Source organism: Callithrix jacchus, chromosome 7, assembly GCF_049354715.1.
Source record: "Callithrix jacchus isolate 240 chromosome 7, calJac240_pri, whole genome shotgun sequence".
NCBI classification, from domain to species: domain Eukaryota; kingdom Metazoa; phylum Chordata; class Mammalia; order Primates; family Cebidae; genus Callithrix; species Callithrix jacchus.
In genome coordinates this window covers 27,663,888-27,689,711 of record NC_133508.1, presented here as the reverse complement: position 1 = coordinate 27,689,711, position 25,824 = coordinate 27,663,888, and the positions used below count along the sequence as shown (strand labels likewise).

Genomic DNA, 25,824 nt, shown 5'->3' with positions numbered 1-25,824 from the left:
GCCTCTGAGTTGGTAACGATCAAAAATGCCTCCAGACGCTGCAACATAAATTTCTCATGGTCCCATGCAGTGCAGAATCGCCCCTGGTTGAGAATCACTGGTCTAGAGTGTTGATGTTTTAAATTTCTGTCTTAATACATAATATAGTTAATTGGCCTCAGAAATAAACATGGAAAGGAAAACACTTTTTACTGCTTTATCACTCACTATCCCCATAATTAGAAGTTTTTCGTTTTTTGTTTTTTTTCCTTTTTAATATATATTTTATTGCATTTTAGGTTCTGAGGTATATGTAAAGAACATGCAGGATTGTTGCATAGGTACATACATGGCAATGTGGTTTGCTGCCTCTATCCCCATCACCTATATCTGACATTTCTCCCCATGTTATCCCTCCCAACTCCCTACCCCCCACTGTTCCTCCCCTAGTTCTCCCCCCACATACCTCAGGGTGTGATGCTCCCCTCCCTGTGTCCATGTGTTCTCAGTGTTCAACACCCACCTATGAGTGAAAACATGCAGTATTTTATTTCCTGTTGTTGTGTCAGTTTGCTGAGAATGATGGTTTCCAGGTTCGTTTATGTCCCTACAAAGACACAAACTCATCGTTTTTTATGGCTGCATAGTATTCCCTGGTATATATGTGCTGCATTTTCCCTGTTCAGTCTATCTTCGATGGGTCAGTTCCAAGTCTGCTATTGTAAACAGTGCTGCAATGAACATACGTGTGCACGTGTCCTTATAATAGAACAACTTATAATCCTTTGGATATATACCCAGTAATGGGATTGCTAGGTCCTTGAGGAATCGCCCACGCTGTCTTCCACAATGGTTGAACTAATTTATACTCCCACCAACAGTGTAAAAGTGTTCCTATTTCTCCACATCCTCTCCAGCATGTTGTCTCCAGATTTTTTAATGATCGCCATTCTAACTGGCATGAGATGATATCTCAATGTAGTTTTGATTTGCATTTCTCTAATGACTAGTGATGAGCATTTTTTTTTTGTTTCTTGGCCTCATATATGTGTTCTTTTGAAAAGTGTTCATATCCTTTGCCCACTTTTGAATGGGTTTGTTAGTTTCTTGTAGATTTGTTTTAGTGCTTTGTAGAATTTGGATATAAGTCCTCTGTCAGATGGGTAGATTGCAAAAATTTTTTCCCGTTTAATAGTTGCTGGTTCACTCTAATCATTGTTTCTTTTGCTGTGCAGAAGCTGTGGAGTTTAATTAGATCCCATTTGTCTATTTTGGCTCTTGTTGCCAATGCTTTTGGTGTTTTAGTTATGAAGTCCTTGCCTATGCCTATGTCCTGAATGGTCTTGCCTGTTTTCTTCTAAGGTTTTTATGGTGTTAGGTCTTATGTTTAAGTCTTTAATCCATCTGGAGTTAATTTTAGTGTAAGGTGCCAGAAAGGGCTCCAATTTCTGCTTTCTGCACATGGCTAGCCAGTTTTCCCAAAACCATTTATTAAACAGGGACTCCTTTTTCCATTGCTTGTTTTTGTCAGGTTTGTCAAAGATCAGATGGTTGTAGATGTGTGGCATTGCCTCCCATGCCTCTGTTCTGTTCCATTGGTCTATATCTCTGTTTTGGTACCAGTGTCATGCTGTTTTGATTACTGTAGCTTTGTAGTATAGTTTGAAGTCCCGTAGCTTGATGCCTCCAGCTTTGTTCTTTTTGCTTAGAATTGACTTGGCTATGCAGGCTCTCTTTTGGTTCCATATGAAGTTTAAGGTGGTTTTTTTCCAGTTCTGTGAAGAAGGTCATGGTAGCTTGATGGGGGTAGTGTTGAGTCTATAAATTACTTTGAGCAGTATGGCCGTTTTCATGATACTGATTCTAACCATGAGCATGGAATGTTTCTCCGTCTGTGTCCTCTCTTATTTTGAGCAGTGGTTTGTATTACTCCTTGAACAGGTCCTTTACATCCTTCGTTAGTTGTATTCCTAGGTATTTTATTCTCTTTATAGCAATTGTGAATGGCAGTTCATTCTTGATTTGGCTCTCTTTAAGTCTGTTATGGGTGTAAAGGAATGCTTGTGATTTTTGCCCATTGATTTTATATTCTGAGATTTTGCTGAAGTTGCTTATCAGTTTAGGGAGATTTGGGGCTGAGACAATGGGGTCTTCTAAATATACAATCATGTCGTCTGCAGATAGACAGTTTGACTTCCTCCTTTCCTAATTGAATACGCTTTATTTCTTTTTCTTGCCTGATTGCTCTGGCTAGGACTTCCAATACTATATTGAATAGGAGTGGTGAGAGAAGGCATCCTTGTCTAGTGCCAGATTTCAAAGGGGTTACTTCCAGTTTTTGCCCATTCAGTAGGATACTGGCTGTGGGTTTGTCATAAATAGCTTGTATTATTTTGAGATACATTTTATCAATACCTAGTTTATTGAGAGTTTTTAGCATAAAGCGCTGTTGACTTGTGTCAAAGGCCTTCTCTGCATCTATTGAGATAATCATGTGGTTTTTGTCTTTGGTTCTGTCTGTGTGGTGAATTACGTTTATAGACTTGCGTATGTTGAACCAGCCTTCCATCCCCGGGATGAAGCCTACTTGATCGTGATGGATAAGCTTTTTGATGTGCTGTTGCAATCAGTTTGCCAGTATTTTATAGAAGATTTTTGCATCTATGTTCATCATGGACATTGGCCTGAAGTTTTCTTTTCTTGTTCAGTCTCTTCTGGGTTTTGGTATCAGGATGATTTTGGTCTCATAAAATGATTTGAGGAGGATTTCCTCTTTTTGTATTGTTTGGAATCGTTTTAGAAGGAGTGGTACCAGCTCTTCTTTGTATGTCTTGTAGACTTCAGCTGTGAACCCATACAAACCTGGGCTTTTTTTGGTTGGTAGGCTCTTAATTGCTGCCTCAACTTCAGCTCTTGTTGTTCGTCTATTCAGGGTTTCGGCTTCTTCCTGGTTTAGGCTTAGCAGGGTTTAAGTGTCCAGGAATTTATTTCTTCCAGGTTTACTGGTTTATGTGCATAGAGTTTGTAATAATCTCTGATGATGGTTTGTATTTCTGTGGAATCTGTGGTGATATCCCCTTTATCATTTTTTATTGCATCTATTTGATTATTCTTTCTTTTCTTTTTTGTTAATCTGGCCAGTGGTCTATTTTGTTGATCTTTTCAAAAAACCAGCTTCTGGATTTATTGATTTTTTTTTTTGAAGGGTTTTTCATGTCTCTGTCTCCTTCAGTTCTGCTCTGATCTTAGTTACTTCCTGTCTTCTGCTAGCTTTTGAGTTTTTTTTTTTTTTATCTTCTCTAGCTCTTTCAATTTTGATGAGAGGGTGCTAATTTTAGATCTTTCCTTGCTTCTCATGTGAGCATTTGTTGCTATAAATTTTCCTCTAGACACTGCTTTAAATGTGTCCCAGAAATTCTGGTATGTTGTGTCTTCATTCTCGTTGGTTTTGAAGAATATCTTTATTTCTGTTTTCATTTTATTGTTTATCCAGTCAACATTCAAGAGCCACTTGTTCAGTTTCCATGAAGCTGTGAAGTTCTGAGTTAGTTTCCGAATTCTGAGTTCCAACTTGATTGCACTGTGGTCTGAGAGACTGTTATGATTTCCATTCTTTTGCATTTGCTTAGGAGTGATTTACTTCCAATTATGTGGTCAATTTTAGAGTAGGTGTGATGTGATGCTGAGAAGAATGTATATTCTGTGGATTTGGGGTGGAGAGTTCTGTAAATGTCTATTAGGTTTGCTTGGTCCAGGTCTGAGTTCAAGTCCTGGACAGCCTTGTTCATTTTTTCTCTCGTTGATCTGTCTAATATTGACAGTGGAGTGTTAAAGTCTCCCACTATTATTGTATGGGAGTCTAAGTCTCTTTGTAGGTCGTTAAGAATTTGCTTTATGTATCTGGGTGCTCCTGTATTGGACACGTATATATTTAGGATTATTAGCTCTTCTTGTTGCGTTGATCCTTTTACCATTATGTAATGCCCTTCTTTGTCTCTTTTGATCTCTATTAAAGTCTATTTTTTCAGAGACTAGGATTGCAACTCCTGCTTTTTTTGCTCTCCATTTTCTTGGTAGATCTTCCTCCATCCCTTTATTTTGAGCCTATGTGTATCCTTGCATGTGAGATGGGTTTCCTGGATACAGCACACCAATGCATTTTGACTTTTTATCCAATTTGCCAGTCTATGTCTTTTGATTGGGGCATTTAGCCCATTTATATTTAAGTTTGATATTATGTGTGAATTTGATCCTGCCATTTTGATGCTAGCTGGTTGTTTTGCCCATTAGTTGACATAGTTTCTTCATTGTGTCAATGCTCTTTACCATTTGGTATGCTTTTGGAGTGGCTGGTACTGGTTGTTCCTTTCTATGTGTAGTGCCTCTTTCAGGAGCTCTTGTAAAGCAGGCCTGGTGGTGATGAAATCTCTGAGCAATTTCTTGCTCATAAAGGATTTTATTTCTCCTTCGCTTATGAAGCTTAGTTTGGCCGGTTATGAAATTCTAGGTTGAAAGTCCTTTTCTTTAAGGATGTTTAATATTGGCCCCCACTCTCTTCTCACTTGCAGGGTTTCTGCTGAGAGATCCGCTGTGAGTCTGATGGGCTTCCCTTTGTGGATAACCCAACCTTTCTCTCTAGCTGCCCTTAGTACTTTTTCCTTCATTTCAACCCTGGTGAATCTAACAATTATGTGTCTTGGGGTTGCTCTTCTTGAGGAATATCTTTGTGATGTTCTCTGTATTTCCTGGACTTGAATGTTGGCCTGCCTTGCTAGGTTGGGGAAGTTCTCCTGTATAATATCCTGAAGAGTGTTTTCCAGCTTGGATTCATTCTCTCCGTCACATTCAGGCACACCTATCAAATGTAGCTTAGGTCTTTTCACATAATCCCATATTTCTTGGAGACTTCATTCATTTCTTTTTACTCTTTTCTTCTCTAATCTTGCCTTCTCATTTTATTTCATTGAGTTGATCTTCGGTCTCTGATACCCATTCTTCTGCTTGGTCAATTCGGCTGTTGAAACTTGTGTATCGTTCACAAAGTTCTCATGTTGTGTTTTTTGGCTCCATCAATTCATTTATATTCCTTTCTAAGCTGTTTGTTCTCGTTAGCATTTTGTCAAACCTTTTTTCAAGGTTCTTAGTTTCTTTGCATTGGGTTAGAACATGATCTTTTAGCTCAGAGAATTTTATTACCCACCTTCTGAAGCCTGTTTCTGTCAATTCATGAGACTCATTCTCCATCCAGCCTTGTTCCCTTGCTGGTGAGGAGTTGTGATCCGTTGGAGGAGGAGAGGCACTCTGGTTTTGGGTATTTTTATCCTTTTTGTACTGGTTTCTTACCATCTTTGTGGATTTATCTCCCTGTGGTCTTTGTGATTAGTGACTTTCAGATGGGGTCTCTGAGTGGACGTCCTTTTTGTTACTGATGAAGTTATTTCTTTCTGTTTCTTAGTTTTCCTTCTAACAGGCCCCCCTGCTGTAGGACTGCTGGAGGTCCACTCCAGACCCTGCTTGCCTGGGGATCACCTGCAGCAGCTGCAGAACAGCAAGGATTGCTACCAGTTTCTTCTTCTGTCATCTTTGTTGCAGAAGGATACCCACCAGATGTCAGCCTCAGCTCTCCTTTATGAGGTGTCTGTTTGGTTATACGGGGGTCAGGGAGCTGCTTGAGGAGACAGTCTGTCCCTTACAGAAGCTCAAGTACTGAGCTGTGAGCTCCATTGTTCTGTTCAGAGCTGTTGGGCAGGTACGTTGAAGTCTGTAGCAGTGGAACTCATAACCCCCTTTTTTCCCCAGGTGCTCTGTCCTGGGAAGGTAGGGCATTATTTATAAGTTCCTGTCATTCTGCTACCTTTTTTCTGAGATGCCCTGCCCGGCAAGGAGGTAGCCTAGTCACAGTCTGACAACAGAGTTGTTGCTGAGCTGCCATGGGCTCTGCCCAGCTGCTGTGTGAACTTCTTGCAGTTTAGTTTATAGGGGTATAGTTAGAACTGCCTCAGTAGTGGTCGTCTGGCTCAGTAGTGGTGGACAACCTTCCCCCCACAGAGCTGTACTGTCCCAGGTTCAGCTGTGCTTGCTGTGAAACTCTCAATCCAGAGCATTTCAGATTGGTGATCTTTGTGGGGGGTGGGACCAGTCGAGCCAGATCACCTGGCTCCCTGTTTCAGCCCCCTTTTTTTCAATTGAATAGGTGACTTTGTCTCCTAGGCATTCCAGTTGCCAGTTGAAACAGTGCCTGGATTTGTGTGAGTTTTTGTGTGGAGACCTGCTGTGCCAGCTGAAACAGCCATGCTGGAGACTTGTGGCACTTTTCTGCCTGGGAATCTCCTGGTCTGTGGGTAGTAAAATTTCATTTGGAAATGCAGTGATCACTCACCATCTGTGTTTTCCCTGGGAACTGCACTCCAGAGCTGTTCCTATTCAGCCATCTTCAGAAGTTTTTTCTTTTTCCTTTTCTTTTTTTTTATTTGAGATGGAGTCTCTCTGTCGTTCAGGCTGGAATGCAGTGGTACAATCCCAGCTCACTGCAACCTCCACCTCCTGTGTTCAAGCAGCTCTTCTGCCTTAGCATCCCAAGTAGCTGGAATTACAGGCACACACCACCACGCCAAGCTAATTTTGTGTTTTTAGTAGAGATAGAGTTTCACCGTGTGTTGGCCAGGTTGGTCTCAAACTCCCAGCCTCAGATAATCCACCCTCCTTGGCCTCCCAAAGTGCTGGGATTACAGGTGTAAGCCACTGCACCTGGCCAATTGGAAGTTTCTTCAGTCTGCCTCATGGAAACTGTATAAATTGTTAGTTGCAGAAATCACAGGAGAATATAACAAAAGCCATTGCTAGTTTAAACAGTTCACTGCTGCCCTTTCCAGGGGATGTCTGAGCTGTATCCTCGTTCTCCCTGTGAGTGGTTGGAGCAGGGCTTAGGAAAGGCACAGCGCAGAGACAGTGTCTAGTATGGAGACAGGTCACGGTTGTGGCGTGGATTTGGGTGGTACAGTACCCTAACAATTCTGCTCTCCAAGCCCCAACTTCCTGTCAATGCTTGCTTTCTGCAGACTCTTCTAGATAAGCACTTAAAGGACTAAATATCTAGATGTTATTTCCATGCCACTTAAGGGACGGGGCTTCTGGAGAGCTGGGCCATTTGTAATTTTGCTTTTGCTGAGAAAGGCTTAGGATAGTAGAGACAAATGGCAGCTAAAGATTCAGAAGCAGCACCGTCCATATTCAGTGCTACCAGAGACCCCTCCAGCCTCAGTGGCCCAGATCCTGCATTTGAACTTGACATACTTGCTTGTTGGTGATGTCGTAATTGAGGAAGACCACTTTAAACTTTTGACAATCAAAGTTTAATGGCTTCTAGGTGGTTTATCAGATACTTTTTTTTTTTTTGCTTCCAAAGTATGTATTAAATTGGGGATTTTTGGTCGGGCACAATGGCTCACACCTGTAATCTCAGCACTTTGGGAGGCCAAGGCAGGCGGATCACCTGAGGTCAGGAGTTAGAGATCAGTCTGTCCAACATGGTGAAACCCCATCTTCAAATAATAAAAAATTTAAATTGGGGGTTTTTGCTAGGCACAGTGGTTCATGCCTGTAATCCCAGCACTCTGAGAGGCAGAGGCAGGCAGATCACAAGGTCAGGAGATTGAGACCCTCCTGGCTAACACGATGAAACCCTGTCTCTACCAAAAAGAAATAAAATTAGTGGGGCATGGTGGCACACACCTGTAGTCCCAGCTACTCAGGAGGCTGAGGCAGAAGAATCGCTTCAACCCTGGAGGCGGAGTCTGCAGAGAGCTAAGATCGCACCACTGCACTCCAGCCTGGTGACAGAGTGAGGCTCTGTCTCAAAAAAAAAAAAATAGTGGAGGGGATTTTAATAAACAATAGAACAGATATCTTAAGAAACAGAGCAAGAGGGAGAAACTACTACTTACTGATTTTTATCTTTTCCTTTATTAAGCGTTCAGTTGTTCATTCAATGTTCCCTGCAAGATTACAGGGTGTTCTTAACTTGAGGTTCATGGGAGTTGTGGGGTGTCTGTAAACCACTTAACATTGTATGCAAAATTTTGTGTATATTTGCATTTTTCTGGGGAAAGGTATCCATGGCTTACAGTTTATTTTCAAAGGGCCATAGGGTTCTGGAAAGCACAGGACCTTATGTTTGTTTCCTCTCTGAGTCTTGGTAATAATGGTATCTGGGTAGACAAAGTAGAAATCCACACAACAGATGACTCAGACTTGACATGTCCAGAAAACAGAGTTGTGCTGGATTCTAAGACATGCACCCAGGTCCCCCATCAGTGCATGACTCTGCCCAGCTACTGTATCAGGTACAATTAGTACCTGTTGGCCTTCATTCCTCAGCCTCTTCAAGGATTGCCTTGGCTACAAAGAATCCGCTCACCTGGGGCTGTGCCTTTTCTGGAGGCAGCCCACATCCGGGGACTGACAGATGAAGGGCCATTCTACCTGCTCATCCTAGAAGGCATTTCAGGCTGTTGATTGCATCTCAACTTCTCCTGCTCCCCAGTCCTGTTTCCTCTCCCACCCGCCCCACCCCCTCAGGTGTCAGTAATCCCAAGGGCACTCCTGAATAAACATCCTGTCCTTGAAACTTCATCTCAGAATCTGCTTCCTGGAGAACCTACCTTGCAACAGAATTCAGCAAAACCCAATCATTTTATTACAGAATCCAGATCAAAAAAGGGCTTGAAGGGCTGGGCACAGTGGCTCACACCTGTAATCCCAGCACTCTGGGAGCCTGAGGCAGGTGGATCACCTGAGGTCAGGAGTTCGAGACCAGCCTGGCCAACATGGTGAAATCCCGTCTCTACTGAAAATACAAAATTAGCCAGTTGTGGTGACACACGCCTGTAATCCCAGCTACTCAGGAGGCTGAGGCAGGAGAATCACTTGAACCCAGGAGATGAAGGCTGCAGTGAGCTGAGATGGCACCATAGCACTCCAGCCTGGGCGAGACAGAGAAAGACTGTGTCTCAAAAAAGAGCTTTATGATAAATAGATTTCTATAAAATTGCTTCACTCATTGAATGCAGCACAGTTATGGTGTCTGCACGTTTCTCACTGAAGAGACTGTTATCCTTGGCACCTGGATTTTCGCACCATCCATTCCTGTGTGAAAGTCTTCTAGCTCTAGGAAGTGAGTAGCATTACCAGCAATCAGGATAACAGACGACCCAAGCTGTGCTGTGTACTGATCTGCTGATCTTGATTCTGCAAATAGTCAACGGCATTGAATTACATGAGTCCAGTTTTCAAAGCTGGACTAGATGTTTAGAGGGTCGAATTATAAGACACAGTTTTCACATTGGATAACAGGTTGAGAGTCCAGGTGTGATAATCCTATATTCGGAGAAGATAACTTTTATAGCGCTATAAAAGCTGAGATTACCGAAGCCTATCCCTGGAAAGACGGTAACAAAGCAGCCATTTAGCCCCGACTGGCTCAAGTCATTCCCAAGTCAGGCCACTGACGACTCTAGAACCATTCCTGGTTTTTGTGTGTTCCGAGTCACTGAGCCAGCCACTGCTGCTGCCGTTTATGGGATAGGCAAGAGGGTTGCCACCAAAGGAAATGTTTTGGTCTTTCACCCAGGAGGTGGCACTTTGATATGTCCGTAAGCACTATGAGAATGGATCTTTGAAGTACAGTCTACAGTAAGGGACACCCAGTAAGGTGCAGATTTTGATGAGCAGATGGTCATCATTTCATGCATGAGTTCAAGGTCAAGCATAAGAACCTCAGTGAGAGCAAGAGGGCTGCAGAGCTTGTGACTGGTGTCTGCACCTTCTTCCGCACCCTCTGTGCAGGATGAGGTGACAGTCTAGAAAGGAATGAAGGAATCAACTCCTATACTTTTTTTTTGAGTCTTGGTCTGTTAACCAGGGTGGAGTGCAGTGGCGCAGTCTCGGCTCATTACAATCTCCACCTCCCAGGTTCAAGCAGTTCTTCTGACTCAGCCTCCCAAGTAGCGCACCATCATACCCAGCTAATGTTTGTATTTTTTGTAGAGATGGGGTTTCACCATATTGGCCAGCCTGGTCTCGAACTCCCGACCTCAAGTGATCCACCAGTCTCAGTCTCCCAAAGTGCTGGAATTCCATCGTGGCCCGGTCCCTCCTACATTTTGCTTACGCATGCTCAATTTGACAGAACTGAATGCCGCGATAGTCCGTAGTACCCTGCACCCTGCGGAGAAAGCTCTGCACAGAGCAACCTGTGTAAGTTGCAGATCCAGGTATTGTTTCAGCGGCCAGCAAATAAGCAATAGCGTGAACCCTGCACCATTTATGATGCAACTTGGCAGACATCCATTATAGCCACAGCTAAATTTGAAAATATTCAGGCGCTGCTTTTAGATATCAGTTATGTTCTCTTGACATTAAAATGCTAACAAGTCGATGACTGTTATGATCCAGTTAAAAAAAAAACTCCCACTAAAGAGAGACAGATTTTACTGTGAGCCTGATGTGTCTCTTTAGGTTTAGAAGGTGAGTGAGCCGTGGCTGGGGAGGATGGCCCGGAAGCTGGAGCTCGCAGGCTAACCCTGCACTCTCTCCATTCCTTAGACTGGAGGTGCCTTTGATAGGGATCCTTCCTACACACTGGGGGTTTACTTGCAATTTAAGACCTCACATTTTATATTCGTATGAATAGGGAAAATATATTTTGTAAAACCATATGTAAAACTCATAAAGGATTCACAGGTAGGGTCATTATATTTTTCCATCTATTTTTATGTGTGTTTGTAACTATTTAGAGTTTCACTCTCGTCACCCAGGCTGGAGTGCAGTGGCGCAATCTCAGCTCTCTGCAACCTCCCCCTCCCAAGTTCAAGTGATTCTCCTGCCTCAGCCTCCCAAGTAGCTGGAATTACAGGCAGGTTCCATCACGCCTGGCTAATTTTGTATTTTTAGTAGAGACCGGGTTTCTCCATGTTTGTCAGGCTGGTCTAGAACTCCTGACCTCAGGTGATCCACTCATCTTGGCCTCCTAAAGTGCTGGGATTACAAGTGTGAGCCACCATGCCCAGCCTGAAATTCTTTATTATTTAAAAAAAAATTTTTTTTGGCCAGGTGCAGTGGCTCATGCCTGTAATCCCAGCACTCTGAGAGGCCAAAGCATGTGGATCACTTGAGGTCAGGAGTTTGAGACCAGCCTGGCCAACATGGCAAAACCCCGTCTCTACTAAAAATACAAAAATTAGCTGGGCATGGTAGCACAGCTAATTACAGGTGGCACACTCCTATAATCCTAGCTACTTGGGAGGCTGAGGCAGAAGAATCACTAAAATCTGGGAGGCAGATGTTACAGTGAGCCAAGATCGCACCCCTGCACTCTAGCCTGGGTGACAGAGCGAGACTCCATCTCAAACAAAATAATTTTGGGTTAATGTAATGATAGTGGAAAGAAAAGTTTTGAGAGGCATGCTGATTCTTAGCATACTCTAGCGGGTGTGGAGTACAGAGGACACAGCCAGCTCTCACGGCCAAGGGCCTCGTTTTCCATGCTACCTTGCCTGTCACCTCTCCCAGATCCTGGGAAACTGTGACCACTATTTGAAGGCAGGATTCAGTTTGGCATTTTGGAGATGTCAGCTTAAAGATAGTGTGAGGTTTTTCTGTAGTCTGTGCATTTCGGTCATCTGTCCCATCCTCATGTTACAGGTAAGCAGTGGCAGCATTTTCCAGATATAAGCTGACACACTGAAGCTGAACTGTAAAAAACACATATCTTCCCTGTGCACCAAAATAAGGTAAAATTATGGAGCATCAGAAACACAATGCATATTCTATGTAGAGGCTGTGTGGCAGTGCCAAATAACGTTCCAGTTTCATCCTGATTTCATCAGTCAACAATGTAGCCATGCGAAATGACATTTTTATTTTATTTATTTTGGGAGACAGAGTCTTGCTCTGTCCCACAGGCTACAGTGCAGTGGTTGAGTCTCAGCTCACTGCAACCTCCACCTCCCAGACTCAGCCTCCTGAATAGCTGGGATTAGAAGCACCTGCTACCATGCCTGGCTAATTTTTGTGTTTTTAGTAGAGACGGGGTTTTCCCATGTTGGCCAAGCTGGTCCCGAACTCCTGACCTCAAGTGATCCACCAGCCTTGGCCTCCCAAAGTTCTGGGATTACAGGCATGAGCCTCCACACCAGGCACAAAATGACATGTTTAGATACAGATATAGGAGTCTATGAAATTTCAAAATATTTTAAGAAATTTTTGTTATAATAGCTTCAGATTACAAACAAAAATCTAGTGTCTTGGTGAGCGCTGCCAGTTTCATTGCAACTTCTCAGCAGGTGCCCATCTGCTGATGTAATGTATGATAATGAAGTGGTGCCTAACTTATGAATGCATGAGAAAGGCTAGACCTTACCAGTTGTTTTAAGGTAAGATCTGCTACTAACTAGTAGGAGGTGTGTATTTTATTAGACTGAAATTCACTTGCAAAAATATTCTAAAAAATCGCCTTTATATTAAAAAAAAAATGTGGAAATCTACATCTTTTCTTGTGCATTCTACTCAAAGAAGATAGGGCCTGGTACATTTACCTGAAAAATACTTCAGTATTCTAATAGAAAAACTGAATCTGCTGAGGGATTCACAGCAAACTCTTAAAAGCCATCTGAGTCTCTATTTTCTCATTTACTGAAGTGGTTTTTGGGGACTTCGGGTTTTTTGTGTTTTTTTTTGGAGATGGAGTCTCTGTCACCCAGGCTGTAGTACAGTGACGCAGTCTCGGCTTACTGCAACCTTCACCTCCTGGGTTCAAGCGATTCTCCTCCCTCAGCCTCTTGAGTAGCTGGGACTACAGATGCACATCACCACGCCTGGCTAATTTTTGTATTTTAAGTAGAGACAGAGTTTTGCCATGTAGGCCAGGCTGGTCCCAAACTCCTGACCTCAAGTGATCTGCCTGTCTCTGCCTCCCAAAGCGCTGGGATTACAGGCAAGAGCCTGTAACTGTGCTCAGACTACTGAAGTGGTTTTTATATGCTGATTTGTTCCTACCTTCCATTGCTTTTGTTTTGCTACAGCCCCATAGAAGAATCTGTGTTGATCCGGAAATATTAAGTTGTGGCTGGATGAGGTGGCTCATGCTGTAATCCCAGCACTTTGGGAAGCCAAGGCAGGTGGATCACCTGAGGTCAGGGGCTTGAAACCAGTCTGACCAATATGGAGAAACCCCATCTCTACTAAAAATACAAAATTAGCTGGGCATGGTGGTGCATGCCTGTAATCCCAGTTACTCAGGAGACTGAGGCAGGAGAATTGCTTGAACCTAGGAGGCAGAGGTTGTGGTGAGCCGAGATCGCACCATTGCACTCCAGCCTGGGCAAAAAGAAGGAAACTCCATCTCAAAAATAAAGAAGTTGTAACTGTGAAATGTTAATAAAGAATGACGTCAGGCACAATGGCTCACGCTTGTAATCCCAGCAGTTTGGGAAGCCAAGGCAGGTGGATCACCTGACATCAGGAGTTCAAGACCAGCCTGACTAACATGGTGAAACCCCATCTCTACTAAAAATATAAAAACTAGCTGGGTGTGGTGGCATGTACCTGTAATCCAAGCTACTTGGGAGACTAAGGCTGGAGAATCACTTGAACCCAGGAAGCGGAGGATGCAATGAGCCAAGATGGCACCATTGCACTCCAGCCTAGGCGACAAGAGCAAAACAGTCTCACACACACAAAAAAAAGAATGAGTAGCACTGTAGACATGATTTCTAGCCTGAAAGCAGTTGGAAGAGTCTAGAGTTTAGTTCTAAGGCTGTTGGTAGGAGGAGCCAGCATGGCATCATATTTTATTATATGTAAAGCTAGATGAAAAGCTTTTCTCATGCTGATTTAGTGTCGATAGTTAAATTCCAGCACCTTTTATATAGTTATACTTCATTTTTCATTGCTTTCTGCCGGGTCTGAGGATTTGGAGTGAGCACCACCTTGTGCAGATGTTCAGATTCGATTCTTAAAGAAAAAGTCATATTTCAGAATCCCTCTCCTTTTTTTCCCCTCTAAGATATAACCTGATATTTGAAAATAAGCATTTGGAATAAGTGCAACATCTGGTCTGTTTAAATCAGGCATGGGTTCCAAATGGTTATTTCCCCAGTTTGATTTACTTGAAATTTAGCTTTTTAAAATTCCCATCGATGATGGTGGTGATAATGATTAAAATGAAATGGGGGACATTGCCTCTTAACTGTAAAATTCACCTATGTGTACTACTATCTTTTTGAGCCTACTTACCCTACAGTTTGTGCTAAACTTGGGAAATCAAAGTTTAAATTTCTAATGAGAAGGTTAAACGTGGATTGGAAGAAAGTTTTACAAACATCCTCTGTTGGTTACAGAGATTGTCATACTAAATATTTAATTTAAGACACTATTACATGGGGCGCGGTATCTCACGCCTGTAATCCCAGCACTTTGGGAGGCCAAGGTGGGTGGATCACTTGAGGTCAGCAGTTCGAGACCAGCCTGGCCCACATGGTGAAACTCCATCTTTACTAAAAATACAAAAATTAACCAGATGTGATGATGTGTGCCAGTAGCCCAGATACTCGGGGAGGCTGAGATGGGAGAATCACTTGAACCTTGGAGGCAGAGGTTGCAAGGAGCCAGTGTTGTACCACTGCACTCCAGCCTGGGCAACAGAGCAAGACCCTGTCTCAAAAAAACAAACAAACAAAAAAAGGCAGTATTAAAAGCTTTGAACATTGAGACAGTTAAGTCTGTAAAACACTTTTTTTAAAAAATGCTTCTCACCGGGCAAGGTGGCTCACACTTGCAATCCCAGCACTTTGGGAGGCTGGCGGATCACCTGAGGTTGGGAGTTCAAGATCAGCCTGACCAACGTGGAGAAACCCTGTTTCTACTAAAAATACAAAATTAACTGGGCATGGTGGTGCATGCCTGTAATCCCAGCTACTTGAGAGGCTGTGGCAGGAGAATCTCTTGAACCCAGGAGGTGGAGGCTGTAGTGAGCCTAGATCAGGCCATTGCACTCCAGCCTGGGCAACAAGAGCAAAACTATGTCTCAAAAAAAAAAAAAAAATGCTTCTCACTTCCCTATGCACCCCAAAATTTATAAACTAGTAAACTTAGCATCTGACCAAGAACATTGCTATAAAGATGATTCTTCAGTCCAATAAGATCAGCCAGACTTCGATCATTTACCTTTACCTTTTTTGGGGTTAATTGTATAATTTCTACTTCTTTAATGTGGAATTCATAAAATGTCGTGGCAGGGTTTCTCATGCATTTGTAAAATGTTCTTCAAATGATAGAAACGGCTCTGTCATGAAGCCAGAGTTTTTATGCAGTTTCTCTTAGAGAAATAACATTCTTTATCCTAGATCCGATGTCCAGTTTTCACAAGCTGATTGCTGAGAAGGTTCTAGGCGACGTCTGTTAAAAAGCATTGCTTTCTGTTAATTAGACATGTGCAAGCCAGCCAGCGCACCATAGCCTTAATTGCAGAAATGATCCACACTGCTAGTCTTGTTCATGATGACGTTATTGACGATGCAAGTTCTCGAAGAGGAAAACACACAGTTGATAAGATCTGGGGTGAAAAGAAGGTACGTCTTTCTGGTTTTTTAAAACCTCTTGGGAATCACATGCTTTTTGGACCACAGTTGTTTTTCAGCTTTGTCTCATTAATAAGTGAAATATGCTTGCTCAAATGTAATGTGGTCTTCCAAATTTCAAAAAAGTATTCGTGTCTTATCTATGTAGAGACAAATATTTTTCTTTGGCCTTTTCTATTACTTAAACTTCGTATTTCTAATAGAATTCCTTTGGTCATAAGGAAAGGGATTTTCATGGGTCTCCAAAAGTGTATTTCTTAGGGAATCATACATTTTAGTTTTGGGCTTAGATTACCCAGATTCAGTTTAATTTTTTAAAATTTGTTTAATTGAGTGCTTCATGTAAATGTCAAAACAAAAAAAAAATAAAAAGAAAATGTCAGAGAGGTACTGTGCTACCATGAAAATTTTATCTTTTGAAATGGAAGTTCTGTAATTGGGTTGGTTCATATATGTACATATTAAAGCATATTTCTGTATTGCTAGCATGGGGAATATGGGAAGCAGGGAGTTTGGTTTGAGGATGCAGAGATCCCGGGTTGAAGGATGAGAATAGGGTTGAACAAATGAGAATAAAAATGCACAGGCCTTTGAGAGCAGGCGTCTGTCACCGTCACCACACATGTGCCTCCACTGAAGAGCAAGCAAAGGTTTGTGTGGGCCGGCGCCGTGGCTCACGCCTGTGATCTCAGCACTGTGGGAGTCCAAGGCGGGTGGATCACCTGAGGTCAGGAGTTTAAGACCAGCCTGGCCAACATAGTGAAACCCCATCTCTACTAAAAATGCAAAATTTAGCCAGGCATAGTGGCTCACGTCTATAACCCAGCGCTTTGGGAGGCTGAGGTAGATAGATGACTGGAGGCCAGGAGTTCGAGACCAGCCTGGCCAACAGGGTGAAACCGTGTCTCTACTGAAAAAAAAACACAAAAACTAGCCAAGCATGATGGCATGTGCCTGTAACCCCAGCTACTCAGGAGGCTTAGGCAGGAGAATTGCTTGAATCCAAGAGAGGGAAATTGCAGTGAGCTAAGATCGCACCACTGCATTCCAGCCTGGACATCAGAATGAGACTTTTTTTTCAAAAAAAAAAAAAGTTTGTGCAAATATAACTGCCCCACCCTCACCTCCTCTCTCACAGATTTATAGTATCTCTGGTTCCTTCCTATTTAATTCTCCTCACTAAAAAAAAATTATATATGTTCATCGCTATCTTCACGTGCTGATTTTATTTGACCATAAATGACTTTGTTTTGAAATCAAGTCCTGCAATTTCATTTCTATGCCTTTTATTTCAAATTTTACACTAAAAGGTTTATGTCCTGTTGACTGAACTGTATACCTCAGAGAGTTAGCCAAAAAAAGCGGATGGCATTTTGGTTTGGAGAGGACATGGTAGCTCTGTGACCCATCCCTGCAATCAGCTGTGTCTGTTTTCAGGCAGGGCCAGTCCTAAAGCCTTATTTGGAGCCTTGGGTGGGGGAGGAGGATCAAGAGAACAAATGAAGGTCTTCTCCTTGGCTAGCCCCCCCCGTGTGTCTGCCTACGCCGTTGGGGGCATCTTTCTGAGAGCAGGTCAAGGACACGTGTGCCACCCTCACCTGCCTCTTCCAGCTCTGACAGCCATCTGCTCAGCCCAGGGCTACCTGCCAGGTTCCTCCCTGACCCACAACTGCTATGTTACCAGTTGTGGGTCACACACACACACACACAGTGCCCTCTTGGTGAGCCCTTATTAGGCCTGGTCTGGGCTTCCTAGCACTTCCTTCCTTTAACTCCCACCGCTGGCCTTCCACAGTCCGTGTCATATGCTGGACCTTTTGGCGTCTAGGATACCCCCGGCCTGGAGAAGAAAAAAGTAAAGGCCAATGGATCCTGAGCCCTGAGCTGCTAATGATGTAAGGGCCGGGCAATGTAAATGTGTACCTATGTATCATAATTTGTAAAATGACTTTGTAAGCATATAATTACATCAGGGTATCTTACATTATTATATAAAGTGGTGATGAATTGGTAAACACACTTTTACCATCAATGTTTTAGATACTGAAGAACTAAGATGATAAGTATCTAAAATAGTTAAGTTAAAAATTCTGTGAACTCTAGCCTTTATGACTAATTACTATAGAATATAACACTTAATGGCCAGGCGTGGTGGCTCATGCCCGTAGTCATAGCACTTTGGGAGCCCAAGGCAGTTGGATCACTTGAGGCCAGGAGTTTGAGACCAGCCTGGCCAACATAGTGAAACCCCATCTCTAGTAAAAAGATATAAATTACTGGGCATGGTTGTGCATGCCTGTAGTCCCAGCTACTCAAGAGGCTGAGGTAGGAGGATCGCCTGAACCGGGCAGAGGCTGCAGTGAGCTGAAATTGTGCCACTGCACTCCAGCCTGGGAGACAGAGCAAGACTCTGTCTCAAAAAAAAAAAAAAAAAAAGTAACATGTATCTTTAAATATGCAGATTAATATGAAATATCGTTTGATTTTAGCATATAATTCAACTATTTATGCAGTAATTTGTAACTAGTTGCTAATACAGTGTAGACGTCCATCACAATCTGAACAAGATTGGAAAGATGTTGATTATTTAGTGTTCAGTGGAAAAAAATTTTTTTTTTGCCTAGGAATGAGGGGCAGTGTCATATGGTACAAAAAGCATTTCACTTTGAGCCAAAATTCCTTGGTTTAGTTTTCATTGAAAATAACACGTATCGTGCCATGCTCTGGAGTGTGCTCAGTACTATCTGAGATTATTCCTAGTCCAAGCTCCCTCTCCACCCCACCGTTCCCACTGCACTGGGAGCTTAGAGACTAGAGAGCATCCCTGACTGGTATGCAAGGTGTGGTGGTCGCGGTGTGCACGGGTGTTGTACTCACACAAAAGGAAGGCATCTAACCAGACTGAAAAATCGGGGTGGGTGGAGGGACTTCCTGGAGGTGGCATCTGAGCTCATTATGCAAATAAGTCCACTCAGTGAAGAAGGCGGCAGAACTTTTTGAGCAGAAGGACCAGTAAGTGGAAAGGCACAAGGAAAGAGTGGACATCCAGTGTGGCAAAACTGAAGGCAGCTGCATTTTGGTGGGGCTGGCAGGTGAAGCTTGTGAGGGGAAGCTGCCCTCCCTTTCCAGGCGCTGATTTCTTCAGCTGTCACCTGGGGAGATGGACATGGTCATCTCCGAGAGCCAGTCCAGTTCAAACACTGTTCCAAATCTGTAACCGATTATTACAAACTGGAAAGTGACAGAGTCATCTCTGAGAGCCAGTCCAGTTCAAACACTGTCCTAAATCTGTAACTGATTGTTAGACTCCTGCTGAGGAAGAGGAAGGTTAAAAAAAGAAAAACCTGCATCCAAGATGAGCCCCCCTTCCACGAAGATCCCTTCCAGTCAGTTTCATCTTTGGCTCTATTGCTCTGATACTTTTTTTGAACATTGTGTTTTCCCCCTGTCTTTTTCTAGGCTGTTCTTGCTGGAGATTTAATTCTTTCTGCAGCATCTATAGCTCTGGCACGAATTGGAAATACAACCGTTATATCTATTTTAACCCAAGTTATTGAAGATTCGGTGCGTAGTATGTTGCTTCTCATTTTTCTTCTTTGTTATTCAATCCTGGTGTTAAGCCAGGCAATAAAACCACCTCTTGAATGACCCCTTTCCTTCTTTACAGGTGAATTTCTTCAGCTTGGGTCAAAAGAAAATGAGAATGAAAGATTTGCACACTACCTTGAAAAGCCCTTTAAGAAGACCGCCAGCCTGATAGCCAACAGTTATAAAGCAGTATGTACGTTCTGTCTTTCTTCAAGTTAAAGCCTCATGCTCTTTTATGGGATCTAATACTCCCAGAAAATATTTCAGTGAAGAATCATAAAATAGTACCCCAAAATCCCAAGAGGTTAATGAGGAAAAGAATGACATCCCCAAACGATGGAGGACTTCTGCTGTGTTTTCATTTTTGCCATCTTCCTTTGGTATGCAGGTGTTGACTTTCCATCTTTTCTTCCCAAGAACCAAATCAAAATAAGCCTTCCCACACCTCCCCCTATCTAATTGCCAAACTGTGTATCATTTTGAACAATTTATTATAAATAATTTCTCTAATGATTGTTGTCACACACACTGTTTCTGACACTTCACCTTTTAAAAATGAAGTGCTCTGTTCTTAAATATATTTACCCAGGGCCAGGTGCGGTGGCTCACACCTGTAATCCCAGCACTTTGGGAGGCTGACGCGGGTGGGTCATGAGGTCAAGAGATCGAGACCATCCTGGCCAACATGGTGAAACCCCGTCTCTACTAAAAATACAAAAATTAGCTGGGCATGGTGGCAGGCACCTGTAGTCCCAACTACTAAGGAGGCTGAGGCAGGAGAATTGCCTGAACCCAGGAGGCGGAGGTTGCAGTGAGCCAAAATCGTGCCACTGCACTCCAGCCTGGTGACAGAGTTAGACTCTGTCTTAAAAAAAAAAAAAAGTGTGTATATATGTGTGTGTGTGTGTGTGTGTGTGTGTGTGTGTGTGTGTTTACCCAGGAAAAAAATCTCTTAGATTGTACTAGTATTCTATATACTACTTTTTTTTTTTTTTTTTTTTTTTTTTTTGAGACAGAGTCTTGCTGTGTGGCCTAGGCTACAGTGCAGTGGTGTGATCTCCGCTCACTGCAACCTCCTCCTCCCAGGGTTCAGGTGATTCTCCTGCCTCAGCTTGCTGAGTAGCTCGCACCACAGGTATGCGCCATCACATCCAACTAATTTTTGTATTTTTCTTAGGCATGGGGTTTTGCTATGTTGGCTGGGTTGGTCTCGAACTGGCCTCAAGTGATCTGCCCACCTTGACCTCCCAAAGTGCTTGGATTACAGGCGTGAGCCACCTCACATGGCCAAGCCTTCTAATGTTTTTACACGAAATATAAACAATTCCTATTTCTTCAGAGTATAAGTTGAGTATAAGCCATAACTGTTTTTCTCCTGGCTTTCTCCCTGCCTTCCCTCCACTTTGCATACACATGTATACATTTTTCTTTGAGTAAGTAATACTTTTAATTTGTAGACCAATGTTTGGTATTCATTGATAGTCCAAGAATGAGAAACATTTCTCTCCATAGAATTGTTCATCTGCCTATCTCTAAGCCTGACAAATACACAGAGATAAAAGCTGGACAAAGGATGTTAGAGACAGAATGCTTATTCTCAGGTGTCACAAGGAAAAATTAGCATTCAGACAAAAAGTTTTCTCAGCAAGGCAATTTTACTTTCTGCACAAAGGGTGCAGAAAGGAAAAATGCTATTTTTTCCTTACAACACCTGAGAACAAGCATTCTGCCTCTAACAAATGATATTCCCATGTAATTACAGCCACAAATAAGGAAAACCTCTAAAGGTCACATTTAAATTGCTGTTATGATAGACTCCTAACATAATTAACAGGTAAAGAGAGCTTTTGCTCAGAACTCTCAGGTGAAGAAGTCGCTTATGTTAGTGTCTCTGTTTTGAAAGTGTCGAGAAATGTATAATAGCAAGCCAAAAAAAAATGAGGACAAACTTTTCTTCCTAAAAAGACCTGATGGAAACTTTAAGGAATGTGAATTATGTAGAACACACCGGCCACAGTCTCGACTGCTTTTGTCTTTTTATTAAAAGGGCTATTATGTTTTTATTTCCAAGAAATTACATGGTTCTTTTTTAAGTGAGATGGAAGAAAATATACATATGAGATGCTAAATAAGAGTATAGCCTGTTTTAAATGGGTGCTCTTAACACTTTTACAGTAATCCTTTAGGTATTGCCATGCCCTTGATGGCCCAAATCTCCCTGAAGGTCAGGATCCATCCTCTTAACACATTAGGGTGCCTTAATATTACTTATTAATATTTATCCTTAAGAGGATGTGTTAAGTGAAACTCACTGATAATTTCACAAATTTGAGACTGCAAACTTAGAAGCATTAGTATGGCCAGGCGAGGTGGCTCACACCTGTAATCCCAGCATTTAGGGAGACTGAGGCATGAGGTTTGCTTGAGACCAGGAGTTCAAGACCAACCTGGGCAGCATAGCAAGATCCCCATCGCTACTTAAAAATATTATTTAAAAAATAAAGCCTTAGAAGCATTAGCCGGTAGTGAGACTCTGTCTGCACCAAGCAGACATCCCGCAGGCACAGAGGGGCAGGACGAAATTGGAGCCAGCACAGAAATTCACTCAGTAATGGAATCTTACAAAGGGTCCAAAGAAATGGACCTGAATCATGACAGAGAGGTTTCCTTGTGGTTATTGTTCTCTGCTTATGAACACAGGTATTCTTTTATAAAGAGATGCACCTCATTCTTCAAAGATTAGCAGCTGAACAGTGGACATGTTAACGTGGCTGGACCTGTATTAAAAATGAAATATTTCATGCTGCCCACTAGGGGGCATGCTGGCATCATCCCAGCACTACCCCCTTTTCATGTGATTTATTCCTAAACTCCAGAGCTCTTAGAATAATAAAGCAAAATCATAGCGTGAGCTATTCGAATAAAAGTTTCTATATTTAAAGTGCCTATGGGTGGCAACGTTCCAGAGGTGTTATGGATTCAAAATGGCTATTTTTATGTACTGTTGGTATTTAAAATGCAAAGCCATGCGAGCTCCAAAGAAATGCATGCAAAGCAAATTAGACACATCAAAAAGGGGGGAGGAGGAGAATTGAAAGGGCAGAATTATTACAGAAGAACTAATGGAATTGCAAAATGTATTGAGAATTGGAAGGAAACTTACAAGTTGCCTTCTACTAAGGATACCATTTCTTCATCTCCCCTCCCTTTACCACATTTTTAGTGAAAATATTAAAATCTCTGAGAGAGGGTTGTCTAGGGGGATTGTTTTGTGATTGACTGATATTAAAATAGAGTTCATTTTAGGCCAGGCTCAGTCACTTACACCTGTAATCCCAGCACTTTAGGAGGCCAAGGCAGGCGGATCACTTGAGGTCAGGAGTTTGAGACCAGCCTGACCAACATGGCAAAACCCCATCTTTACTAAAAATACCAAAATTAGCTGGGCATGATGATGCACGCCTGCAGTCCCAGCTACTTGTTGGGAAGCTGAGCCGGGAGAATCACTTGAACCCAGGAGGTGGAGGTTGCAGTGAGCTGAGATCGCTCTACTGCACTTCAGCCTAAGCAACAGAGCGAGACTCTCCCTCAAAACAAAAACAAAAACAAAAAACAGAATTCGTGTTACTGTCAAAAGATGAGTTATTTATTTGCATATGTGGTCATGCAAATTACATTTTGTAGCTTACCAATGAAAACTGTGGCTTGTTCCCCAGAAAATCTGGTAGGAATGAGCCCTGAGGGGTCAGGGGCGTGTCCAGTGTTGTTCAGTCAGATAGTGGCTGAGCCGAGACTTGAACCCAGAGCTGGGTATGGTAATCATGCCTTGTTTTCCTTTTTTTTTTTTTTTTTTCCTGAATTTCTAGTCTCTCCAGTGCTTCTTGTGGCCTGATATTAATGCACTCTCTTCCTATTACTTGATTCTCAAAGCCCCAGAGTGCCACTACAGAATTGCATCTTGTGGGTCACATTAGCAGAACACTCTGCTTTTTTTCTGTTCTTGGTAATCTCTCTGTTAATTTATTCTTTGTATCTTTCAAATTACTGTGCTTTTTTAAAAATTATTATTATACCTTAAGTTCTGGGGTACCTGCATGGATCGTGCAGGATTGTTACATGGGTATACACATGCCATGTTGGTTTGCTGCATCCATCCCCCTGTCACCTACATTAGGTATTTCTCCTAATGTTATCCCTCCCCAATCCCCCCATCCACTGCTATCCCTCCCTAGCTCTCCCGCACCCCAACAGGCCCTGATGTGTGATGTTCCTCTCCCTGTGTCCATGTGCTCTCATTGTTCAACGCCCACTTATGAGTGAGAACATGTGGTGTTTGGTTTTCTGTTCTTGTTTCAGTCTGCTGAGAATGATGGTTTCCAGCATAATCCTTTTGAGATGCAGTCTTGCCCTGTCACCCAGGCTAGAGTGTAGTGGTGCAATCTCAGCTTCCTGCAACCTCCTCCTCCCAAGTTCAAGTGATTCTCCCATTTCAGCCTCCTGAGTAGCTGTGATTACAGGTGCACACCACTACATGCCACACCCAGCCTCTTTTTTTTTTTTTTTTTTTTTGCAATATTTGTATCTATCTGTAGGTCTCATTTAGATCTTGCCAGCTTTCCTCAAACTGTTATAACAAAAGGGAGAACAATTTTCTGTTGCAGCATCCAGTCCAGGATCTCATGTTGCATTTAGTTGGCATGACTATGGTCTCTTGTTATCTAGAACAATCTTTCTTTGTCTCTCATTACCTCGGTATTTTGAAGAATGCAGGCCAGTTACGTTGCTGAGCCTCTCGGTCAGGCTTTTCTGATATTTCGCAAGATTCCATCCAAGTTATGAATGTTTGGCAAGAATACCACAAGAGCGATGCTGTCCTCAGCTCCTCATGCCAGGAGGCACTGCTGTCTGTCTGTCCCATTACTGGTTATGCATGTTGGGATCACTTGATTAGGATATTGTTGGGCTGGGCGCGGTGGCTCATGCCTATAATCCCAGCACTCTGGTAGGCCGAGGTGGGCAGATCACCTGAGGTCAGGAGTTCAAGACCAGCCTGGCCAACATGGTGAAACTTCATCTCTACTAAAAATACAAAAATTAGCCTGGCGTGGTAGAGGCACCTGTAAACCCAGCTACTCAGGAGGCTGAGACAGGAGAATCACTTGAACCTGAGAGGCAGAGGTTGCAGTGAGCCGAGATTGTGCCATTCATTACGCTCCAGTCTTTGGGAGGCTGAGGCAGGCAGATCACAAGGTCAGGAGATCAAGACCAACCTGGCTAACACGGTGAAAAGCTGTCTCTACTGAAAATAGAGACACTATTATACTAAAAAATTAGCCAGGTGAGGTTGTGCATGCCTGTAGTCCCAGCTACTCAGGAGGCTGAGGCAGGAGAATCGCTTGAACCCGGGAGGCGGAGGTTGCAGTGAGCCGTGATCACACCACTGCACTCCAGCCTGGGCAGCAGAGTGAAGCCGTGTTCCCCCCTCAATAAAAACAACAGGGATGTATTGCATGTATAAAGGGTACACACAAATATTTCTTCATGGACTGATAACTGTTTGCTTGATTCACTCTTTATTCCAAGAAGACGATGTTTAAAAAGTATTTGCTGTTTCTTTCCTATCCAGCTGTCCCCAAACTTTGCACTCTCAGAAGCTGTGAGAAGAGAGCAAGCTGTGACCAAAAGTCTCATTTCCCATTTTAAAGTTCCTTTATTATTTGACTCAGGTTTGCCCAATTTCCATTTGCAGGAGATAATGACTAAAGGTTGCGTTCTGCTGACTACTTCTACAGAACAGCCCACATTGAGTGGGCACCCACACCACAGGTGGAAGTTCTGATCCGAAAGCAATCAGTCTTACTATTCTAAGAATTATTCTTATTCTAAGGACTGCCCTCCTCTGGCACAGATTTACTTTGTGCTTTTTGCTATTTCATTCAAATAAACAAAAACAGTGTAGCATGGTCAGTTAGAAGAATATTCTGAAGCTGAGAAAGTCAGAAGTGTGTCAGAGAAAGTTCTCAAAGAAAGGTTCAGCTATAGATCCTGCCTCTTCAGGGCACCCTGGTGAAATGTGGCCCTTCACAGTTTAGACAGGCTCTTCCCTACAGAGAGTGATAGATGCTCTGTCTTTCCCAGATGAGGATGATGAAAAACACTTGCTCTAGTCTTTTTTTTTTCTTTCATTTTTGTTTTTTGGGTTTGTTTTTTGTTTTGTTTTGTTTTGTTTTTATTGAGATGGAGTCTTGCTTTATCACCCAGGCTGGGTGTGATCTCGGTTCACTGCAACCTCTGCTTCCCAGGCTTAAGCGATTTTCCTGCCTCAGCCTCCCGAGTAGCTGGGATTACAGGTGCCCACCACCACACCCAGCTAATTTTTGTATTTTTAGTAGAGACAGGGTTTTGCCATGTTGGCCAGGCTGGTCTTGAACTCCTGACCTCAGGTGACCCGCCCACCTTGGCCACCCAAAGTACTGGAATTACAGGTGTGAGCCACCGCACCCAGGCTTGGAGTCTTCATTATGCTCTCTGTTCATGCTTTCAGTTCATCATATGTGATTCAAATATCTGGCCCTCCTAAACTACAGTTTGCTTTCTAGCGGCACCCTGAAATCACTCATAT

At 42.8% G+C, this 25,824-nt stretch overlaps 2 protein-coding genes across 2 annotated transcripts in view; one reads left to right on the top strand and one right to left on the bottom strand.

The window, feature by feature from the left end:
* LOC103791230 (amyloid beta A4 precursor protein-binding family B member 1-interacting protein-like) overlaps positions 1-25,824 on the top strand; it is a 74,132-nt gene that overhangs the window by 12,872 nt on the left and 35,436 nt on the right. The window contains 3 exon segments of the mRNA XM_078329644.1: positions 15,464-15,605; positions 19,074-19,185; positions 19,282-19,391. Coding sequence (XP_078185770.1) covers positions 15,464-15,605; positions 19,074-19,185; positions 19,282-19,391 — 364 coding nt within the window.
* The window catches only part of LOC144576895 (uncharacterized), a 75,583-nt gene that overhangs the window by 14,659 nt on the left and 35,100 nt on the right, over positions 1-25,824 (bottom strand). The gene's annotated exons all lie outside the window — the stretch shown is intronic.